Here is a 19,834-nt window from a genome sequence, read left to right as displayed (position 1 = left end):
GGCCGCCGCGGAGCCGCCCGGCCCGGCCGTACCTCACGGGCTCTGCGGTCATGACTCCGCCGCCGCTGCTCGGAGCGGAGCGGCCGCCAGGGCCGGGGCCGCGCTCAGGCGCTGGGCGCAGACAAAGCCGCGGCCGCCGCCATCGCCAGCGCCGCCGCCATCTTATCGGAGGGAGCCTGAGGGGACCTGCCTCCCGCCGCCGTCCTCCTCCGCCGCCTCCCATTGGCTCACGGCCGCCCACAGCTATTTTCTGATTGGGCAGCGCCGCGCCGACTGTTGCTAGGGCAGTTTGCGTCACCGTCCCAACCTTCCCCGCGCTGATTGGCTGGGGCGGGGCTGACGTCACGCTGGCGTCATGGCCCGAGGCCCGTGACATCATTTCGTAACAAAGTGCACTGACACCTGTGCCCAGCAGGGGGCTCCAGCGCGCGGCTGCGGCCATGGCGGCAGAGGCCAAGCACTGACACATCCCAGGGGACAGACAGTGGGGGACAGGAGCTGGTGTCACACCAGGGACAGGCAGCACTTCATCGCAGAACTGCGGCCTTGGGCAACCCTGCAACCTCGGTTCAACCACGGCAGGTCGATCACAGCATTTAGATACGTCATCCTTACAAAGGGTAACATGGAGTGGGTGCTCAATCTCATAGTAACAGCACGACAAGGACCCTCCTACTCCATGAGCATCACCAGAACAATCCTTCTCTGCAGGGATCCCCCGAACAACTCTCCTACTCCATGAGGATCACCAGAAGGACACACTTTCTCCATGGGGATCAGCAGAACAACCCTCCTCCTCCTCTGCAAGGATGACCACAACCACCCTCCTCCTTCAACAGGATCACCAGAGTGATCCTCCTGGTTTTTGGGCATCACCAGCACAACCCTCACCTTCTGCAGGAACCAGCCCTGGAACTCCAAGCCCACCAGGACACAAACCCCGAAGCAAGCTTGAGAGGAGACTTTCTCAAGTACAACGACAGCAAGATGGGGATAACGTAAGCAGCACACAGGTTGAATGTGAGCAGCCCCAAGTAACCCTGCTTGGGGCCACTTCAGCCCAGCTTGGCTACAACTTTTTCTTTTTAATCAGAAAACTCTCTAGATAAGTAAATGCATCATTGGCAGTTACACCTAAGGATGCCAAGACAATTTTCCCTGCTGGTACTAGCAGCTTCTACACTCTTGTCAGATGTTAAAATGCTGTGAAAGGAGGAGGATTGGAATATAGCCCTCTTCAAGGGAAAGTTGTTACAGGCTTTTTTGAGAAGATGACTGAACTCCACAGGCTGGGGTTTTGGGTGAAGTTCCATCACCACACAGGACCAAACCAGAATGGACCACCAAAAGCCAGCCCAGTACCACAAAGAATCTGAAACAGGTGACAAGCATTATTCACTTACTATAAAGAAAACCACTTTTGAAAATTAATATCTTTTTCTGCAGAAACTAAAGAAGAAATAAAATTAACCTGCTCACATGGTTTCATAAAGCAACATATGAAACATGAGAAAATACCCAAGCAAATCACCCCTAAAACCCATTTCATTCTCTGATAATAGAATCAACAGCACTTTCACACTTCAGCACATCCAAGCTTACACATCTCCCAGGGAAATTCTACAAACATGTCTAAACATAACTCGCTTTAGAATGTAACATTTTACCCAAGAGCTGTGCCCTGTATCTGCTGAATTTAGTAATAACAGAGAGCAGATTTAGCAGCAGCTTTGTTATCAAACTCTGTCTCATGGCCAGTGCTGCACTTGGACAAGACCAAAGCATCACCTGCCTTCTCACTCCATTTTAGAAGGAGGAAAAACAAAATCCATTTTAACTGACTGCTACGAATGCCATTAAAAAATTGCAAAAAGCCATTCTACGTGTTTTGCCACCAGTGAGATGAAGGAAACTGGAAGCATTACTCAGTCTTAGCTCTGCATTAGGACTCCAACTGTGTGATTACAGTAAGAACACAAAACATTCATTTTCCTCCTCAAGGGATTTAGTCAGCATTACAGACTAATATCCCACTGATTTAGAATAACATAGATAGATTTATTACTGTTGTTCTGTAATATTTTATTCTTTCACTATTTCCTTGGGGAAGGTATTTGAAAGCAGTTCAAAAACCCAAATTTAATTGCCTCCAGTTCATAACTTCTATCTGAAGTCACACATGAAAAAGGAATCCTACTGTAAGAAAAGGTCAAGATAAAGTAAAAATGGAAATGCTTCCATCTCCCAGCAATTACTCCAGAAGACAAAACCTGACATTAACCATGAGGTTGTCAAAAAACAGATTGGAGAAGCACAGGAACTTTCTGTACACTGAAATCTGTGTACAGACAGATTCTGAGTGCATCTGCAGGGAAACATTCTGCACATCCACCAGACCTGCACCCAGTTAAGTTTCCCCAGCACACAGGACCACTTCCCCCTGCTCCAACAGGCATGGGAGAGTCAGGACTCAGAGCTCAGCTTGCAGGACAAACCACTGTGGAGTCTCATCACACCCATTGTTTCTCTTATAGCAATTAGTTTCCTTAAGTACGTATTACCCTACTTTTAAGGAACATGGCTGAAAGACATGTACAGCTATCAATTGACAAGAGGATATTTTAATAACTTGATGTGCTCCTGACCTAGAAATACAAACTACATATACATCTCTTTCATATTATTATCTGTGATAAAAGTAGCACAATTAATCCAGACCAATAAAATGCTACGCCTAAATTAATTTTGTAGGAATGATCAAGATCTGAGCTGTTAATTGGAACAGGTTATGTGCAATGAAACTATTCCTCAGACAAAAAGCATGATAAAACTGAAAACAGATGACACTCACTCGATGGCCTGGGTTTGTTTTTGTGTTGCTGTTGCTCTATTCCCCTTAGGAAAGTTCAAAGGGATGGTGTGGAGTCACTTGAGTAGTGGTTTGTAGTCGAGAATTAAACCTTTTCAGCATGAGAAAGCAGCAAACACCAAAGTCCAACACAGAAACCAAGTGCCAGGACTTTCCCAAATCCTTTGTGAGAATTACTTCTCATAGCAGATGAAAGCACTTGGAAATTTTGAATTCTTAATCGGATTTCAGCTTGTTTCTCTATTATAGAATGGGTATTTTTTAAAACAGACTGCCACAAACCACTGCCAACAGCCCATGAAGGAATGCTACAGACCATTCTTCTCTCCCAACCAAGTCTGGCTACAAGATGCCACAATTTGGCATCATCTAATATCACGGGCAGCACATTCAAACGAACAGAAGCCATCCACACATCTGATTTCCTTTGGATGTTCCAAATGTTTTGAAAGTTAAGCAATTTACTTTCTCCAGTACTTCTGAAACTCCAACTTGAATTTGCTGGGAATGAAAAAATCCCTGCTATGCTTTTACACATTTTGAACAGCGCTCAGAACAAGCTTTGCTGTACATTTACTTACACTCCCAGTAGCTGTGACCATAAAAGTATCTACACTGTCCTCCTGAAGTCTCTAGCCAGCCATGATCTCACCATATTCCCCAAGCATGGATGGCCATCCATCCCACTGCCTGCTAAGAGGCTGGACTTGTTCTTACCCTCATGGCTGAATCTTAGCCCCATGGCCATCACCTGCCAGGGGATTCATTAAGGTTATTTGCATGACCACCAAGAACACAGCAGATGCAAAGCTGAGCACATCTTCCACCTTGCTGGAGGACTGCGCAGTTCAGCCCCTGAAGGGCAGGTGCTCATGGAGCATCTGTAAAAGGCTTACCTGCAGGAATGACCACTAGGCACCACTGTCAAAGAATTCCAGAATGGTTTGTGTTCGAAGGGACATTAAACCTCACCCCTTCCATGGGCAGGGACGCCTTCCACGATCCCAGGCTGTTCCAAGCCCTGCTCAACCTGGCCTTGGACACTTCCAGGGATCCAGGGGCAGCCACAGCTTCTGTGGGCAACCTGTGCCAGGGCCTCGTGAAAATCACATTCTGTGCTGAACACTAGAATGGTTTGAATGCAGGACCTTCCAGTAAATTGTACATAATGCAAACCATTACACAGATTAATCCATTTAAATTTACTGACTTGCCTTGTGCTTAGGGCAGAGAGGTCCCAAAATTATTTCTAGCTGTTATTTCAAAATATCTTCTAAATACACCACAGCTCCTTCTCAAAAGCAGAAAAAAGCAGAAGTCACTGAGGCCAGCCACATTAACAAAACCACACAGTTCATTTTCAGCTGCAGAATACACCATTTCCTCCCTTTATTGCAAGTGTTCTCTCAAGGTGAGCTTTTAGGGCACTCCTGAACTATTTAATGACTCACTTTCTAAAGGAGATGTCCTCAGCAATTCCCAGTTTTCCCAGAGCAGGTCTCGAATGCATTGCCTCATGCACCTTTGTTCTGATGGCCCCAACTGTGTGTTGTATCAACCAGTCAGTGAGCTGCCAGTGCCCCTGGCCCACAGAGTCACCCTGGGTACCAATTAGAGCCAGCCGTTACCTCTCAACTGCTGCACAAGTCAAACCTTGCCAGAATTCATCCTCTCTAAACCTGCCACTTGTCCTTGCAAGCACTCAATCTTCTGCTCCACTACCACATTGTTCCCTCCTCCATGCACTTCAGTTTCAGCCTAGAGAGCAGAAAAACTGTTGGGAAAAAGGAGCATTATTTTCATCTTAAATGTAAGCATGGAAACAAAGAGGAAAATCCCAAACTCTCAACATCCTGGCCACCTCAAGTGGAAGGCAAACATGACTCCACCATCCACCTGCATGAGGTGCCACTGTTTAAACTTAGTCAATATGGAACTGGGTGGTTTTAAAAGGACTGAATAAATTATAACTGAAAAAGTTTATGGGAAGCATTTTACCAACTGCGCAGGAAAACAAGCCACAAGTACAGCACTGCTGAGTTGTTCCAGGCAAATCTACAGTGCTAACAAGATTCCACCTCCAGAAACACTGAGTTGATCTGTCTAGAACTCCATGAATCCAAGATTTTCACTGCATGACAGCTGTCAAAAACAAGCCAAAAACCATGTAATCTTTATGCTATCAGTTGGCTACATGAGCAGCACTTCTGTAGTGCTGACATTCTGGGCTGTAATTCTCCACAAACACATACAGGCTACTAATCCAGTCTACTCATCCATACTCAGGTTATTTACTTTATACCAGGCTATGATTAACACACTGAAGCAATAGTGGAAGAAAAGAGCTTGGCTTGTTTTATGTCAAAGTTCAAAAGACACAGGAACATGTATTAGACTAAAAAGTTTTATTGAAACTTGTCCAAAATCCAGTCAGGCACACAATTTATCCATTCCACTAAGGCTTATCATTTTATATGGCATAGAAAAATGCATCTCAACAAGTTGAAACATCAAACAACTAAATTAGTCAAGTTAAGGCACTTGAGATGTGTATTAATTTAGCAAAACTGCATAACATTCTACTTGGAGTGATACAATCCTTTCTGAGATTCAATTTCAAACACCCAGATTCTGGAACCCCTTGAGGGAGGGGAGAGGCAGAAGCAGGAGACAAAAGTCTCTCTGACTCCAAGCCTCTAAGGCCACCACAGCCTACAGAAGGAAGTGTTACTGAATCAGGCTGCAAAGATTTCCTGTAGTACAGCTGCTGAACTGCACAACAGTTTGGGCTGAGGCACACTGTCTCCCATTCAGGAATTCTTAAGGCAAAGCATCTTTGTGAGGTGAGAGAAAAAAAGGAGAGAGCAAGCAGCACATGCATTCAATTGTAAGGCTACCAAATGTATCCTGGGGTAACAACATTTATCCTAGTAGTAGCCACCTCTGCTCAAAGGATAAAAATGTGGAGAAAACAAGTGGAGAATGCAAGAACTTACTACAGTGACCACAAATCTGGTATCTGTTGGTTTGCCAGGGTTCTAAGCAGTAACTTGAGAGCCAATTAGCAACTTTGAATTCATGCAACACATAGTTACCTCTGTGCTTTTGGTTTGTGTTTTTGAGAGGGTGAGTGTTGGCCAGTCTAAGGACTTTTTTTCCAGCTCTGAGTCAAAGTTTACAACTTTAAACATTGCAGTTTCAGCATTTGGCAAAGAAAGATTTAATTAATTAATAACTTGGTTCTACATGTTGAAAACTCCCCCTCCACCTGTGAAACAACCTCTTGCATCATACAGCAGTTAAGAACTCTTCTCAAAAATGAGATACAGCTCTACAATATGCACATTCCACACTGGAATCTGGAGCATGCTCCAAGGGTTGCACACAGGCTGAAGGAAAAGATTTCCAGGTACACGAAGCTGTTTCCTCAACCACGAAAAGGCACAACAGAGAAGCTGCTGTCACCTGATACGCACAAACAGGAAGATGATAATTCAAGGGAAAAAGAAAGATGGTGAACAGGTTATCCAAGTGAATTGAAAGTACCGTTTCTAGTTAGTCCATGGGAATGTAGTTTTAAGCATTATGTTCTGAACTTCACTAGAAGTAGAGTTGCTTAAGAAGATGTAAAGCTTATGAAAGAGATTGCATCTTAATACTCTGTGTCCTTCAGAGCAAATTGCTTGTTGTATTTAAGGCACTACACGTCATCTTTGGTTCAGTGTTTACTGTCTCAGTGTAAGCAGAGGTAGCACAAACCACACACATTGAGCTCCTCATTCCACCACATCCAACTTCAGAGCCACCACCTTCCTGATGTTACAGACTCTGGAATCCTTTAGCTCATTAGGAAACTGTAAAGAGCAAAATAACAAACATTTTTATTAATCTTATAAGAAGCAAAGGTGTGCAACATTCCACTTAGCTTTTATAAATGCCAAGAAAACCAGAATGAGAAACTGGGCCTGATGCTGCTACAACAAAAGCAGCTGTGAAGTCACTTAAAAGTGAGTTTCTAATAACTCAAAACCAAAGACAACCACATCTTCCCTACAATAAAGTTAGCAGGAGTACCTAAGACTGTTGCAGAGACCAGAATAAAAGCTGACCAGTTACCAAACAGGGAATAATTTCAGCTGTCTTCTGCTCTTGAGAAAAGTCTTCATAAAATAACAAGTTTTTTATTATTTAGATATTTTTTAAATAAGAACACATTTCTCATAGAGAGGGTATAATATCTGTCTATGGGATTAGCTTTATAGACAAATTCAGCTCATTGCAGATGAAGTCATTAGAAACTGGTCCTTCAACATGTATTTATTGCTTCAAAATGCATAAAAGCTACCAAACATATTTAAAATACCTGTATCAGTCAGACATATATAGGAGTGGTCAAATAATAGTATTAGACTCCTTACACAAGCAATACCAAAATGTAGGCAGCTTTAAAGCATCAGGCATCCTCCTTGTTCTCACAAACAAGATTAATAATGAAGATGTATGAAGATGGAAGAGAAAAGTAGGGGGGAAAATACATCTGTTGGCAGTATAAACTGGCTGAGATATCATTATGAAAATAGAAGTATTTTATAACATGAAATGGCATGGAAACGAGAGTTCCACAATCTTTCCTTTGGCTAGACTGAAAAAAATCACAATATCCATCAAATACTGGTATTTCTGCTGACTTTATCAACCAATACTGCTACTCTGAGAAACCAGTAGAGCATTTTTAAGAGAGTATTTCCTGCCAAATGAGTCAGCAGAGCTACAGTGGTGTAGCTGTACCACAAAGGCCAGGAGGGCAGTGGCTGCAGGGTCCCAGCCTGACGTACCTGTAAGGGTAGCCGTGGTATTTGGATCTGAAGACAGACAGCAGCCAGCTGAAGAACAGCACCACCAAGCCAATGCCAGCAATGCACATAACTGCAAGAGATGCACAGGGAGAGGCTGTGATGTGACAGCTGCTCCTGGAAACACCACAGTGACTCAGGTTTTCAAAGCCTTCTGCAATAGTTACAGATTTGGTCAGATGAGGCCTCTATTCATGTCATTGAGAAATACTAAATTAACACCAATTTTCTTTCAAATTCCTTCTGTACATCAATTTTATACAAATGCTTTGAGAAAAAGTCCCTTCTTCTCCCCCTTACTAGCGAAACACTGCAAAGCATCTTCATCTCTCTCCATCTGCCAAAAGGGTTTGAGTTTATCTTGCAGTTTTCTAAGCAACTCCAAAAACTGTCAAAAATCCAAATGATTCTCCTCAGCTTAGAGGTGGGAAGTGTACAAAACCCCCAGTGCAAAAACACTTCTGCTCAATGATGTATCAAACACCCTTACTGAATATGCCTTTGCTCAGAGAGGAAAGTATCAGTACTTACTTTTTCTTTTCCCCACATCCATGTCAGAAGTAGCAGCTTCGTGGAGAAGGACCATTCCTAAAGTAACTCCACCATCTACAAACATTGTTTAAGGCTAAACAACAAAGTACAAGGAACTCAGCACACTCACTCCTAATCTCCTCAATTCAGCTCCCACACCATACCTAGGGCATTAAAACTCACTGGAAAAATCAAAGACTTCCCAGCCAAATCAGCAACTATGAGGGAAAAAGCAGCTGAAAAACATTCATGTCAACTTTTAAGGAAAAATAAATGCAAAGCTTAAAATACAAGATGGAAGGTCTTCAGGCAGAATTAAAAACATGCATTTATTATCTCAGCTTGTAATGAAGCAGCATTCCTTCCCAGAGAGATTGGGTCCACTCCTACTGCTGTTCTCCACTGGAAAATCCCCAAAGGAATTCAGCTTCTGCATTCACTCAGCCAACAGAACAAATAAAACACATGCAGTATTTAATCCAAAAGGCTGTCTTTCAAGTGGCAATATTTCTTTTCTAATTCTTCAGATTTAAAAAACTAAAGATCACAAAATTAAAGAAGCACAGACAACACAAAAGGCCTGACACTTGCCAAGAAGGAATTTTAACAAAGCAAAATAGTGAATCTAGTGGAACAAAAGACAGAATTCCCAAAAATTTCATTCCATTTAACTACAGAAGTCCAGTCCCAAGTCTCCTGCAGAAAAGAAAAATACTTATTATTGACTGCATGAGGAATCTTTCTATTTCAGACACAGCCCACCTTCAGCACAGGAGGAAAGTGACTTGAACGCAGAGAAACCTCACCAAATGTAATAATTTAAAATGTCTCCAGCAATTGGTAGGTTGGGTCCGTAACATGATGGATAGCAATAACACAAATAAACATCTACAAAAGGTTTCTACTTTGAATTTGACCAAGTGGATCAAAAGTACAGTAACAGAAAAAGATCAGAAGTTCCCCTCCAAGTGCCTGTTTTAAGTTGAAAAAATTAAGTATCAGAAAAAGTACTGAGTAAAAAATAAAGGTGCTGATACAGGTGGACAAAACAAGGAAGAAAAGCTCCAGCCAGAAACGACTAAAGTTACAAATGATGGATCAAAAACGTACATGTGGGAATAGAAAAACAGAACATTGAGTTTTAAGGTATTCTTATGACCCCAAAGAAACACTTTTTGTACAAATGAGAAATGTAAAAGCCCTCAATCTGAAAGTTTCCACCTGCCTTTCTTGATAGCATGGCAAAATCCTGCATCATTAGCACAAACAAGATTATAAGAAAGTAAGCAAAGAAATAAAAGATCAGTGAGAGAGGAATGAATTCAACACCAAAGCAAGAAATAAGTGACATTGAAAAGAGACATCCATAGCAGAGCAGGGAGTATCCTGAAGAATCTTCTGATTCCACAAAGATCCACAACTTGAATTCTGTATTCATTTTGGTACTTAAGATGAGAAACAGTAAATATTTTTCTATTCATCTTAACAATCAGAGGCACAGGAAAAGCACAGTTGCCAGTGCAGAAAGGTTTTACAAGCTTCTGCATCAGTGTTAGGTGGCAATTACAGCCATGACAAAGCACCACAGAAAAGGCAGCAGCATTTGTTGACCAAAAAACTGTCACCGACCACATGCTTCTCACAGGAAGGATACTGAACAGCAGAACTATGTGTGTTTCTGCCACAAACTGGGCTTGGCTGCTTCCATGGATATAATTCTGTAAGAGACAAAGAGTAATTAAATTCAGAAAAGACTGGAGTCAACTTTGATGTGATTAACAACAGCTATAGAGCCTGGAACTGGGGTTTGCATTGTTTCTTTTAGGAGAGAACAGAAGTTGGAGCACAAACAATTTCAGCTGTTGATCACTGATTTTTGGGGGAGCTGCAACAGAGACAAAAATCCTTCTTCTATTACTATTGCACAATCAGCCTCAAGTACCATGCAGATTACAGTAAGTGCAGCTACAACCTTCGTGGTCCAGATTCTCAGTCCAGCTGGGCAAAATACCATGAGATTAGGCCCTCCTGCATCCAAATGTGATCCATTCCCTGACTGAGATTCTTAGGTTGTGTACACTGCTGCTCAGCTTAAGCGCAATCCCTTCAATCTGTGTATGAACCCAACTCACTTGGCTCCAGAACCAAGCATTTGAAATCTTTTTCGCTTCTGGGTCAACAGAAAAATTGAAATTTGTGAAAGAATACCATGTTTTAATCCCTATTATGGTTGTGATGTTGTATCTAAGTAGGAAAAAAGAAGTTTAATCCACTTTCTACAGAAGAATACAGAGGGTCTGACCCATCTAACCAGGCACAAAAGGACTTTCACCAAATTAATTGCCAGAGTAAAAACATGAGAAAAGCCAGTATGTGATGTGTAAGCACCTGAGGAGATGCAATGCTCTCCAAACACTGTGTCTACTTTTACAGTGCATCTCATTCTATATTATGAACAGAGCAGTATATTCCAAATTATGTTAAAGAGATTTTTTCCAAGAAAGACTTAATAAATCTGAGGTCACTAGATATTAATTTACCTCAAGAATCTTGAGGAAAGATGTTTTTATGTGGAAGTCATTAGATGAGTGTATGAGTTAACAAGACCAGGTTGAAACAGAATTGCCAGGCTCAGCAATAGGATTTTTAGCATGAAAGACTCAACACATAAATACCTTTATTGTGCTGTAAGCAATTTAGAACTACCACATCCCTTCACCACTGGAAATACAACATCTGTGCAAGACATGTTGATTTGCCTTGCTCACTGCAGGAGAGTTTGGTCTCACTCACAGAGAGAGGAGCCAGAAGCAGAATTTGCACTCTGATTGTCTCTTAGTATCAGCCTTACTCTGCAGAAATACAGTAGAAATGCAGAAAAGAAAATGAAGGCAAGACTCACCACTTGTCCTGTATGGGGATTCTTATGAGCATAGGGGGGGCCTCTAATGTGGTTCCACATCTGGCCTGATGTCATTGCTAACACAAAACACTGAAAAGAAAAGAAGAAACACTGTTTAATAATGTTTCTTTTTTATTTTTAATTTAACCCAATATCTTTTCACTTCATACCAAAACATAGTGGTTTGGAACACAGGCTAAAAATTGTCCCACTATATTTGTACAAAAGGCATCTAATCAAGCATTCAGTGAGCTGGAAAGACTAAGATCATATAATATTATCAATCTACCAAAAAGTAAAACTAACTGCACCTCATTTTCCTCTACCAGCTTCAAGAATCTTGAAATACAGAAGCTTTTAAAAACTTGAATTGCTACAAAACTCAATACAACAGGGCAGACAAGAGTCACGATTACTCACCAGAGCAGCAAAGGCCCAGCCAGTTTTGTTATAGAGAAAATCCAGATTGCTGCCCCGCAAATACACGAGGCCTCCGATGACAGCCAGCAGCAACCCCAGCATCAAGGGTCCAGCATAGTTTGGTGGCCTTATCACACGGATCTGAACACAGCACAGTGAAATTATTGTCTCTCAGTAGGATTATACATTATACCTGCACTCCTGCTAAAAAAGCCCACAACACATTGAGTGGAAAAAACATCACACACGCACATTTTCTGTGTAATAAATCTGACTCAGGAAGAAAGCAATGCTTCTTCCACCAATAGCGTAACTTCAGTTTCACAAAACTTCACCCTATTCAATAATTTAGAGACTGTTTTTCTTCCACAGGAAAAGAAGAGCGAGAAGGAAGGAGATGAGTTTTACCATCTTCTCATTACACAAAATACCAGCACAGAGACTGTAAGGAAACTGAAAGATGCAGTTGTGTGTCTGAACTAGATTTTGTAGACGAGCTATTTAGAGCAGCTCAGGAGCCACAGAACACAAGTGATGTTTCCCAGCTGGCCCTGCACAGAGGGGATGAGGGAAGGTGTCTGCACTCACGTGGACGTCTGTCCTGTCGGCCACCCAGCGCGCCAGCTGCTCCGCCGCGAAGCCGCGCACCTGCAGCTCGTAGGTGTCCCCCCGCTTGGGCTTCCCCTTGGCCGGGAAGTTAATGAAGGTGGGGGCAGAATTCATGTTCAGCTGCAGGGAGAGAGTTCACAGAAGACACAGCCTGTGAAAGGACTATTTAATAACACAATTCTAAGCCATTTCTGTCTTGCAATATTGTTGCTGAATAAGAAAAATTAGCTCTTTGATTTCATTGGCAGTGACTTTTTAAAAGACAGCACACGGCTTGCGTTTCTGTATTTCACACACATTTTTTTGAATAGGTTTCTTCTCTAAATACTACTTTTGATAAAGAAATCTGCAAAATAGCAATGTATGATTCTAAAATCCAGAAAGGCCAAAGCTTGAAGAATGCATTTCTAATGTAACACTAAGGAAAAAATTAACAAAAATAATAAAAAGACATCTCTCTTCAACTCTCTAGTTCAAAACCCTCCATTTAATAAAGTATCACTGCCTAAACCATGTTGCTGTTAAACAGAGCTTAGTACCTCCTAAAAAAAAAAAAAAGTTAAGATCTGCAAAACTATAATGAACTATTAATGTGACCTATAATTGCAAGCATACATGGAATATTCTCACAGCTTGAGAAAAAAACATGGTCACACAATGTTAATAGAAGAGAAAAATGGCTGGGTACTTGAAAAGAAATCAGTTAACCCATACCAAAAGGCTAATCTATCATTCTCTAGTAATCTTAAAATTGTAATAGCTGTTACTAATGACATCAGTGCTTTCTGTCTTGCCTCTTCATGTACCACAGAAGAATTCCATTAAGAATTACACTCTAAGTTATTATAGGAGACAAATTCAGGGAAAAAAGTCAAAGAAACCAATTTACTCCTTGTACCTCTTCCACATCTCAGTTCTGTTAATATTCCTACCAACATGCTCAGACCATCTTTCTTCCAAGAGTGACAGCTTTTAACTTTTCATTCCTTTATTCCCTGTAACACCAAATTATGTAACATCTTCACCTTCTTGCCCAAAACCCAAGTTAAAAACAATGTTAGAAGAGAAAAGGACATTACCATCTGAAACACATCTGAGCCTTCGTCAAAATCTACCATAGCAAAAAAAATCTTGTTGGTAAAGGCACTGGAATACCTCCAGGAGTTTGCCAGAATCTGGTATTCCTCATCAGCTTGCCTGGAAAACACACCAAGTGAGATGCTGTATCATGAATTTGTCCGCAGCACGAGTTGTAAAGCAGCTGAGGGAGCTGTGCCCACCCACCCCATCAATAGGTGCATCCCACACCCACCCCATTAATTTCCTAGGGTTAAAAAGAAAGTTTAAGTGTTAATGAAATCATTTAAGCACAAACACTTATCTACCATCAGGTGAAGCATTTGGCACCTGTTTTTTAAATGCAAGGGCAAGATTTGTTGAGTCCACAAACACAAGCAGAGGTAATTTCTAATTGAAAGGTGAAATAGAACCCAGCTGCTCATGATGTGCCTGGCCACAGAGCAGCAAAATGTGGCCAGGTGTGCCCTTTCTTCCATGACAGAGCAGGGGAAACCAATAATTTCAACGGACCACCTACGGAAACCACCCTCACAGACCTCTGCCACCTCTGGATTAATAAAAGAAAGCCATAATATGGTTAAAGAATTAGAATATTATAATTGCAAGTAAGCGCCAAGCAATGTATTAATTAAGAGCAACATTTAAGCTGCATGGCCAGCAATAATTCTACAAACATTTCTTCAGCAACTCATGCCAGAAAAGCTGAGCTTCCAGTGTGTCTTTCTCCAGAAGCCTCTCAGAGTAAACACTGCAAAGCGGGAATTATTTTAGGAGGGAGATAAAACTAAAGGATTGTGCTGTTTTCTCACAAGCACATTACACACATATTCCCACACATTAAATTGCAAAGAGAATCCTACTCTAACTTGCCCACGTGTATTCCTTCCACATGTGTGAAAGTTCAACCCTCGAATTTAGTTTCCTACAAAGCATAAGATGACTTTCAAGTCCTAATTTAGGGCTAAACGGAGCTCATACTTGCACACAACACACTGTCTGTGAGGCTGAAGAGCAGTGAACATCACAATCACTGAGTAGTTTCTGGGAGGTGCCTTCACAAGGCGCCGGAATTTGTCTCCGTTCATTCGGATCACGGATCTTTTACTGGCCCACTCCATCAGCTGGTTCACTTTCTCTGATAACACCATCTGAAAATCAAGTCAGAGCAACATTGTCGGGGTTTTTTTTTTCCAGTCTCACAGCACAATCTTAAAGGTTTTCATATTTGATGGAACAAATATCTGCACTGCTTTTCATAACACCAAGCAGGTGATGTGATACTTCAGTGAAATTCTGCAAGGCATTCACAGAAGCTTTTGACAGTCACCTTAACATAATTCATTAACTTCAACCACCTAGCAACACACACAGCTTTAACCACTTAACATGACCAGGCTGGTGAAGACCCTCAGCTTACCAGGCCTTCCTCACACTGCTAATTGCAAGACTTCTTTCAGCTGTACCAACTGCCTAAATCCCCTCCACAGCCTTTTTTCTACACTAAGCATCGAACTGTTCCAACTTTCAAAACTTATGGCAGTGGAATCAACGCCAGAGATGGAACCAACCTCAACATTTCATTTTCAGCATTGCTGGAAAAGAAAACCCTGTAATTCAAAACATATTTGAAGAACTCAAATTCTTAACACTAAAACATTCCTTAAAAAGGAAGCAATAAATTCTATAACATTATAAAAAGAGGCATTAGTTTGACAAACTCGCAAATGTTACGTTTATCATAAAGCACTTCTCTACTCATTAACACCGTTCTTCAGATAAATATGTTTGAGGAAATCATAATATACTCTCAATTGGAAGGGAGCCAGTAGGAGCATCGAAGTCCAACTCCTGACCCTGCACAGGGCAGCCTCAAGAGTCCCACCATGATAACAGTAATAAATTATTCTTCTCTGACCTACAAGTGACACAAGTATAAACACTTATGCAGCAGGATTTTCCCAAACCCTACGGGTCAAGTGTGTGGAAGTAATTTGCACCTTAGTGACTGCAACCAAAGACCACCCATCCTCCGCCCCGCAAATCCCATGCGGTAGGAAGACAACACTCGTACAGTGCTCCTAACAAGAACCGAAGAACCTGGAAACAAAGACCTTCCCTCCCAGCGGGTTCCCCTCAGAGCCGGCCGAACCTCAGGGCGGGGGGAACCCGCGGTGAGGCCACGCCACCCCGCCGGGCCCTAGCCGGTCCTGCCCTCAGCCCGCTCAACGAGAACGCGCCCCAGCGCGGCGTGGAGCTTCCCGGTGTGTCTCACCTCCTTCCGCCTCTGCCCCGCGGCGCCGGGCCCGCCACATCCTGCCAGCAGCAGCAGCGCCAGCGCCAGCAGCGGCACCGGCAGCGCCGCCATGGCCGCCCCGCCCCGCCCCGCCGGCAGCGAGGCCCCGCCCGCAGGACGCCGATTGGCGGAGGCGCCGGCTCGTGCGTCGCCGCCGGCCTTCGATTGGCCTTCGCGGGAGCGCGGCGAGCTGGAGCCGCGCCATTGGTGGAGCCCCGAAGGGTGGGCGAGCCCTGAGGGGAGGGCGGAGTGAGCCCTGAGGGGAGGCGGAGTGAGCCCCGAGGGGAGAGCGGAGTGGCCCGAGGGGAGGCGGAGTGGGCCCCGAGGGGAGGGCGGAGTGAGCCCCGGGGAGGCGGAGTGAGCCCCGAGGGGAGGGCGGAGTGGGCCCTGAGGTGCGAAACGATGGCGGGGTTCCAGGGTATGGTGGGGTCTCTCAGCCGCTCCCCGTGCTCAGCAGAATCACAGAACCATCACGGTTCGAAGGGATCTCTGGAGATCATCCGAGAGCAGGTGACACAGTGTTGCCCACTAAGATACCGGATTTGTTACCCGGTGTGCAACAAGCCAGTAATTACACGCAGTCAGAGAGACATTGCTTTATTTCAGAGTTGTGCTAGCCTTGGCTGCTCAGTGGTGTTCCACAAATCAAGCACACACGCTCTCAAAACTTTTTACTGTTTATACGCTTTAGCAAACAAAGGAATTTGTGTTCATTGGATACAAGTAATGTAGTTCTCTTATTAATTAGTATTCTATCTTTTGTTGATTAATGCTTCTCTTTGCTTTTCATACTAATTAGTGCACATGCTCCGACTTTCTCTTCTTTTTGGTCGGTGTGTTGGTGGTCGTGATCTGCCTCTGCTGGAATTACCTTTTGCCCGGCTGGAGCTGATTTCAGCCCAGTTTCTGAGTTGGGTTTGTTAGTGTCTTCCTTATTGTGGGAGTTCTGCAAAATGTCCTTGTGGCCTGTAAGTTCTGCATTCTTTGTGTTTGCTATCAGTGGCACAACCTCCTTCCCAAGCTTTGTTAACCTCCCCCTAGGCGTGAGATAATTGAATGTATCAAGCCATAAACCTTAACAAGACAGTTTACCAAAAAGTAATTTTTTTCCCAGCATCTGGACATCACTTAGAGCTTGCTACCTGCTGTTTCATGGATTAAATCTCCTTCCTTGTTGATTAGGCTAGAAAGTATACAAAGATCAAACATCGGAGAACATCCTTTCCTAAGAAAATTTTACATAATCCACATTTTGAAACAACACAAATGTGTGCAGATGAGTTTTGAATGTCTCCAAAGAGGGAGATTCCACACCCTGCCTAGGCAGATGTTCCAGGGCTCTGCCACCCTCAATGTAATGAAGTTCTTCCTCTTGCTGCATGAGATACACGCTTCGTGTTATACACACGCTATAAATTGCTGGGTCGTGTGTTACAAATATTGTTAAAAACCAAATGCACTGGGGAATTCCTCAGCAGCTGTGTGGTGGCTTATGGCTCTGATGCAGAATCGCCACAGAGAAACAAAGATTTACTCACGCTTCAGGATTCATTTGCCTATTCGAAGACACCGTTACAATTATTTCTGGTTTCCATTTGCAGTAAAATCCCGGACTTCATCAACTCGGTCCTTTTGTGAATTTAAGTTAACCCGAACACGTGGGGGGGGAGAAAAAAGTGGTGTCAGAAGTGGGATTCGAACCCACGCCTCCATACGGAGACCAGAACACCCAATCCCGCCGCGGGAAGGCGCGGAACGCCTTGAGTCTGGCGCCTTAGACCACTCGGCCATCCTGACACTGCGACTGCAGCCTTCGCCACGACTCTCTTAGCGCTGTCGTCACGGCCGTATCCGCTTTTCTCTGTCCCTCAGCCCCTCACGGAGAGCCCGTCCGCACCCGGGAGGTGCCGGAGAGCAGCCAGGGAACCACCGGCCCGGCCCGGCCCAGCCCGGCCGCGAAGCTCCGCCGCAGCGAGGAGGAGCCCGGCGTTACCCACAGGCCCTCGCCGCGCCGCCACTTCCGCCGCGACCATTTTGTTCTTCACGGTCGTGAAGGGTACGCGCTCGGCTCTCATCATGTTCCCGGTGGCCAGGGCCGCGCAGAGCCTCGTCGGTAAGGATAGGGGCGGCTCTCGGGCTGTGGGGGGGTTCCTCAGGGGGTCACCCCCGGTTTGTGCCCTACCCTGTGCGGACTGTCCCTCACAGCCCCCGGCTCACTCTGCACCCGGGGAGGGTCGTGAGGGCACCTCGGGGGCTGCGGGCGGCTCTGGCGTCCTTCGCTTCCTGCCTTTTTTCTTTCTTCTAGCCTTCTTTATCTCCTAGTTGCTTTTTGACCTAGGACTCCTTTCCTTGGAGCTTTTTTTCCCCTAGTATAAGGCACATTCTGGTCTGGTAACCTGCGGTGACAAGGTGTAGTCAATAGCCAGCCCTTAAACTCAAGGTTAAAGTTACCCCTTCAGTGATACAGACCCCGCAGTGTTCCTCTGGTCCTGGGTCACGATGTGCTTATTCCGAGGTGCGGGCACCTAAAGTAAACCTGTCTTGGTAGATATTCTGGCTTTTTTATGTCTAAAAAACCGCCTTGTGCAGCCTCACAGAGCATGCGAATGATGTAGTAACATTATGGGTATCACCATCATCTTCTCTAGTCATGGTTGCATAGAACTGCAAACCATTGACCTGAGACTAAAAGGTTTTATTTTGTAATATCTTTATGCGCACATCACCTTCTCATCAAATGCTTTGTACACAGCTACCGGGCAGTTTGTGTTTTGTAGCTATTGCTTTGATTTTTTACTGTTGTCTTCTCTTTAATAAGTGTACCTTTTATAGTGTACATTTATAATGTACATCATCTGCAGATATCATTGTGTATTTTTTTCTCTATTATTTGTCTCATGCCCGCAGGTTATTTCCGTTTCCTTCCTTCCACACCCTCTATCTTCAACCTCATAATTTGATGGTGAGCTTCATCCTGACAATGCTCATGTTAGGTACATACACTGCCAGGATAGATATTTATATGTAGAAATCTAAAAAAGCTAGGCACTAAGCAAAACATTTTATTAGAGAAACAGCAATACTAAAGAAAATATATTAGTGAAAAAGGTAACTTAGAAGATTTTTTTTTCTTACTGGAGTTAGACATAAGGAATAACTTTCTAGAGAGAAATTGAGAGAGCTGAAAAAAATTAAAGGATTTGTGTATATCCCATGTTTTGGAGTCATTCCAGAGTTCTAAGTCCAAAAGATTATTTTTTCCAGCATTTTTAATCTTTTAACACTAGCGCCTCTCTGTTGGTGGGAGATGAGGATTGTGAATGGTTTTAGCATGTTTTTTTGTTGATTTCTGTACTTCTGAACGCTCTTCAGCTCGTGGCATCCAGCACACTGCAGTCAGACAAGCTCATCGCAAGCATGAGCCGAACTTCCACGATAAATATGGAACCATGGTCCTCCTTGGAGGAGCTGCCATGTTCTCAGCTGTCTGGGGCTATGTAAGTTGGTTTTGTCACCTTTTTGTCTCTTGTGACTCGAGCTGCAAACTTTAAAGGTGTCGATTTTGCCTGTTTGAAATAAATTCAGTGGTCAGAATTTAGGAGCTTCTTACATAAGCGAATAGTGATGTGATAGAGGTGGAAGTTCTGTTAGTTCCCGGCTTGATTTTGAGTTGTTACTCCTATTTCTGTGTCAGTCTATTGCTTGATTTGAAAATGTATGAGAAACACAAGTGTTCTCTATTTTACTTGGGATGTCAAACCTCTACAGGTACAGCTTTCAGCAGCAAAATTTCTGGATGAGAATACCAGTACGGTGGTGGGGTTTTACATTGCAGATTCTTTCTTCTAAAGTTGGGTATTTTGAAACAGAAAACTGAAACATTTAAATGCTATTCAATATAAATATATTCCACTTGTTTAATCAGAAAATTAATGAGATGTCATGTTCTAATACAAGAAATCTGAACTGAAAACAATAAAAATAGCCCTCTATCAGACGGTTTCTTTGATTTCAGAGTTAATAATCTTGGGTTTTATCCCTTTACAGGTGTTCACAAAGCTTGACATTGCATGGGGCTTTTCACCTGTTGGCAGAATCACTCCAAGAGAATGGAGGGAGTAACAGCCTCCGCTTCTAATGAACTGGTCTAAACTTTCACTGAGAAAATGATTGTGTAATGGCATTTGTTCCCTGATTACCACTTGGACAGTGGCATTCCTGGTCTAATAAACATACCTAGAAACCTGTCTGACTCTTTGAGGTTTCCTGCGTGCTCT

At 43.4% G+C, this 19,834-nt stretch overlaps 3 protein-coding genes and 1 non-coding gene across 5 annotated transcripts in view; 1 reads left to right on the top strand and 3 right to left on the bottom strand.

Annotated features, from left to right (window-relative positions):
- The window catches only part of ATRX (ATRX chromatin remodeler), a 66,210-nt gene extending 65,972 nt beyond the window's left edge, over nt 1–238 (bottom strand). For both annotated transcript variants that reach the window (XM_039572381.1, XM_039572382.1), the window contains exon 1: nt 33–238. In XM_039572381.1, the coding sequence (XP_039428315.1) occupies nt 33–223 (191 nt within the window). In that variant the 5' untranslated portion in view covers nt 224–238. The remainder of the gene's footprint in view (nt 1–32) is intronic.
- Nucleotides 239–5,255: 5,017 nt separating this feature from the next.
- Nucleotides 5,256–15,762, bottom strand: MAGT1 (magnesium transporter 1). Its single transcript, XM_039572214.1, is given in 11 exon segments — nt 5,256–6,723; nt 7,705–7,795; nt 8,254–8,328; nt 9,908–9,971; nt 11,156–11,245; nt 11,576–11,716; nt 12,164–12,304; nt 13,264–13,381; nt 14,243–14,412; nt 15,537–15,729; nt 15,731–15,762. Coding segments are annotated over 11 exon segments (1,131 nt in total). The 3' UTR covers nt 5,256–6,707.
- Nucleotides 15,763–17,237: 1,475 nt separating this feature from the next.
- Nucleotides 17,238–17,354, bottom strand: TRNAL-CAA. The gene is made up of 2 exons: nt 17,317–17,354; nt 17,238–17,283 (listed from the first exon to the last, which is right to left on the bottom strand). It is a non-coding gene; the product is annotated as a tRNA-Leu (tRNA).
- Nucleotides 17,355–17,414: 60 nt separating this feature from the next.
- Nucleotides 17,415–19,804, top strand: LOC104691619 (cytochrome c oxidase subunit 7B, mitochondrial). The gene is made up of 3 exons (XM_010403199.3): nt 17,415–17,670; nt 18,930–19,054; nt 19,605–19,804. Exons 1-3 carry the CDS (start codon nt 17,634–17,636, stop codon nt 19,677–19,679), a joined length of 237 nt encoding a protein of 78 aa, XP_010401501.1. The 5' UTR covers nt 17,415–17,633; the 3' UTR covers nt 19,680–19,804.
- The last annotated feature ends 30 nt before the right edge of the window (nt 19,805–19,834 follow it).

This window comes from Corvus cornix, chromosome 4A (genome assembly GCF_000738735.6).
Source record: "Corvus cornix cornix isolate S_Up_H32 chromosome 4A, ASM73873v5, whole genome shotgun sequence".
In the NCBI taxonomy this organism is placed as follows: Eukaryota; Metazoa; Chordata; class Aves; order Passeriformes; family Corvidae; genus Corvus; species Corvus cornix.
The sequence above is the reverse complement of the archived record's forward strand: the minus strand, read 5'-3'. Positions and strand labels throughout refer to the sequence as shown.

Coding starts and splice junctions, on each gene's coding strand:
- LOC104691619 (XM_010403199.3), top strand. CDS start 17,634: ATGTTCCCGGTGGCCAGGGCCGCGCAGAGCCTCGTCG. Junction 17,671..18,929: donor GGCCGCGCAGAGCCTCGTCG/GTAAGGATAGGG, acceptor AACGCTCTTCAG/CTCGTGGCATCCAGCACACT. Junction 19,055..19,604: donor TCTCAGCTGTCTGGGGCTAT/GTAAGTTGGTTT, acceptor ATCCCTTTACAG/GTGTTCACAAAGCTTGACAT.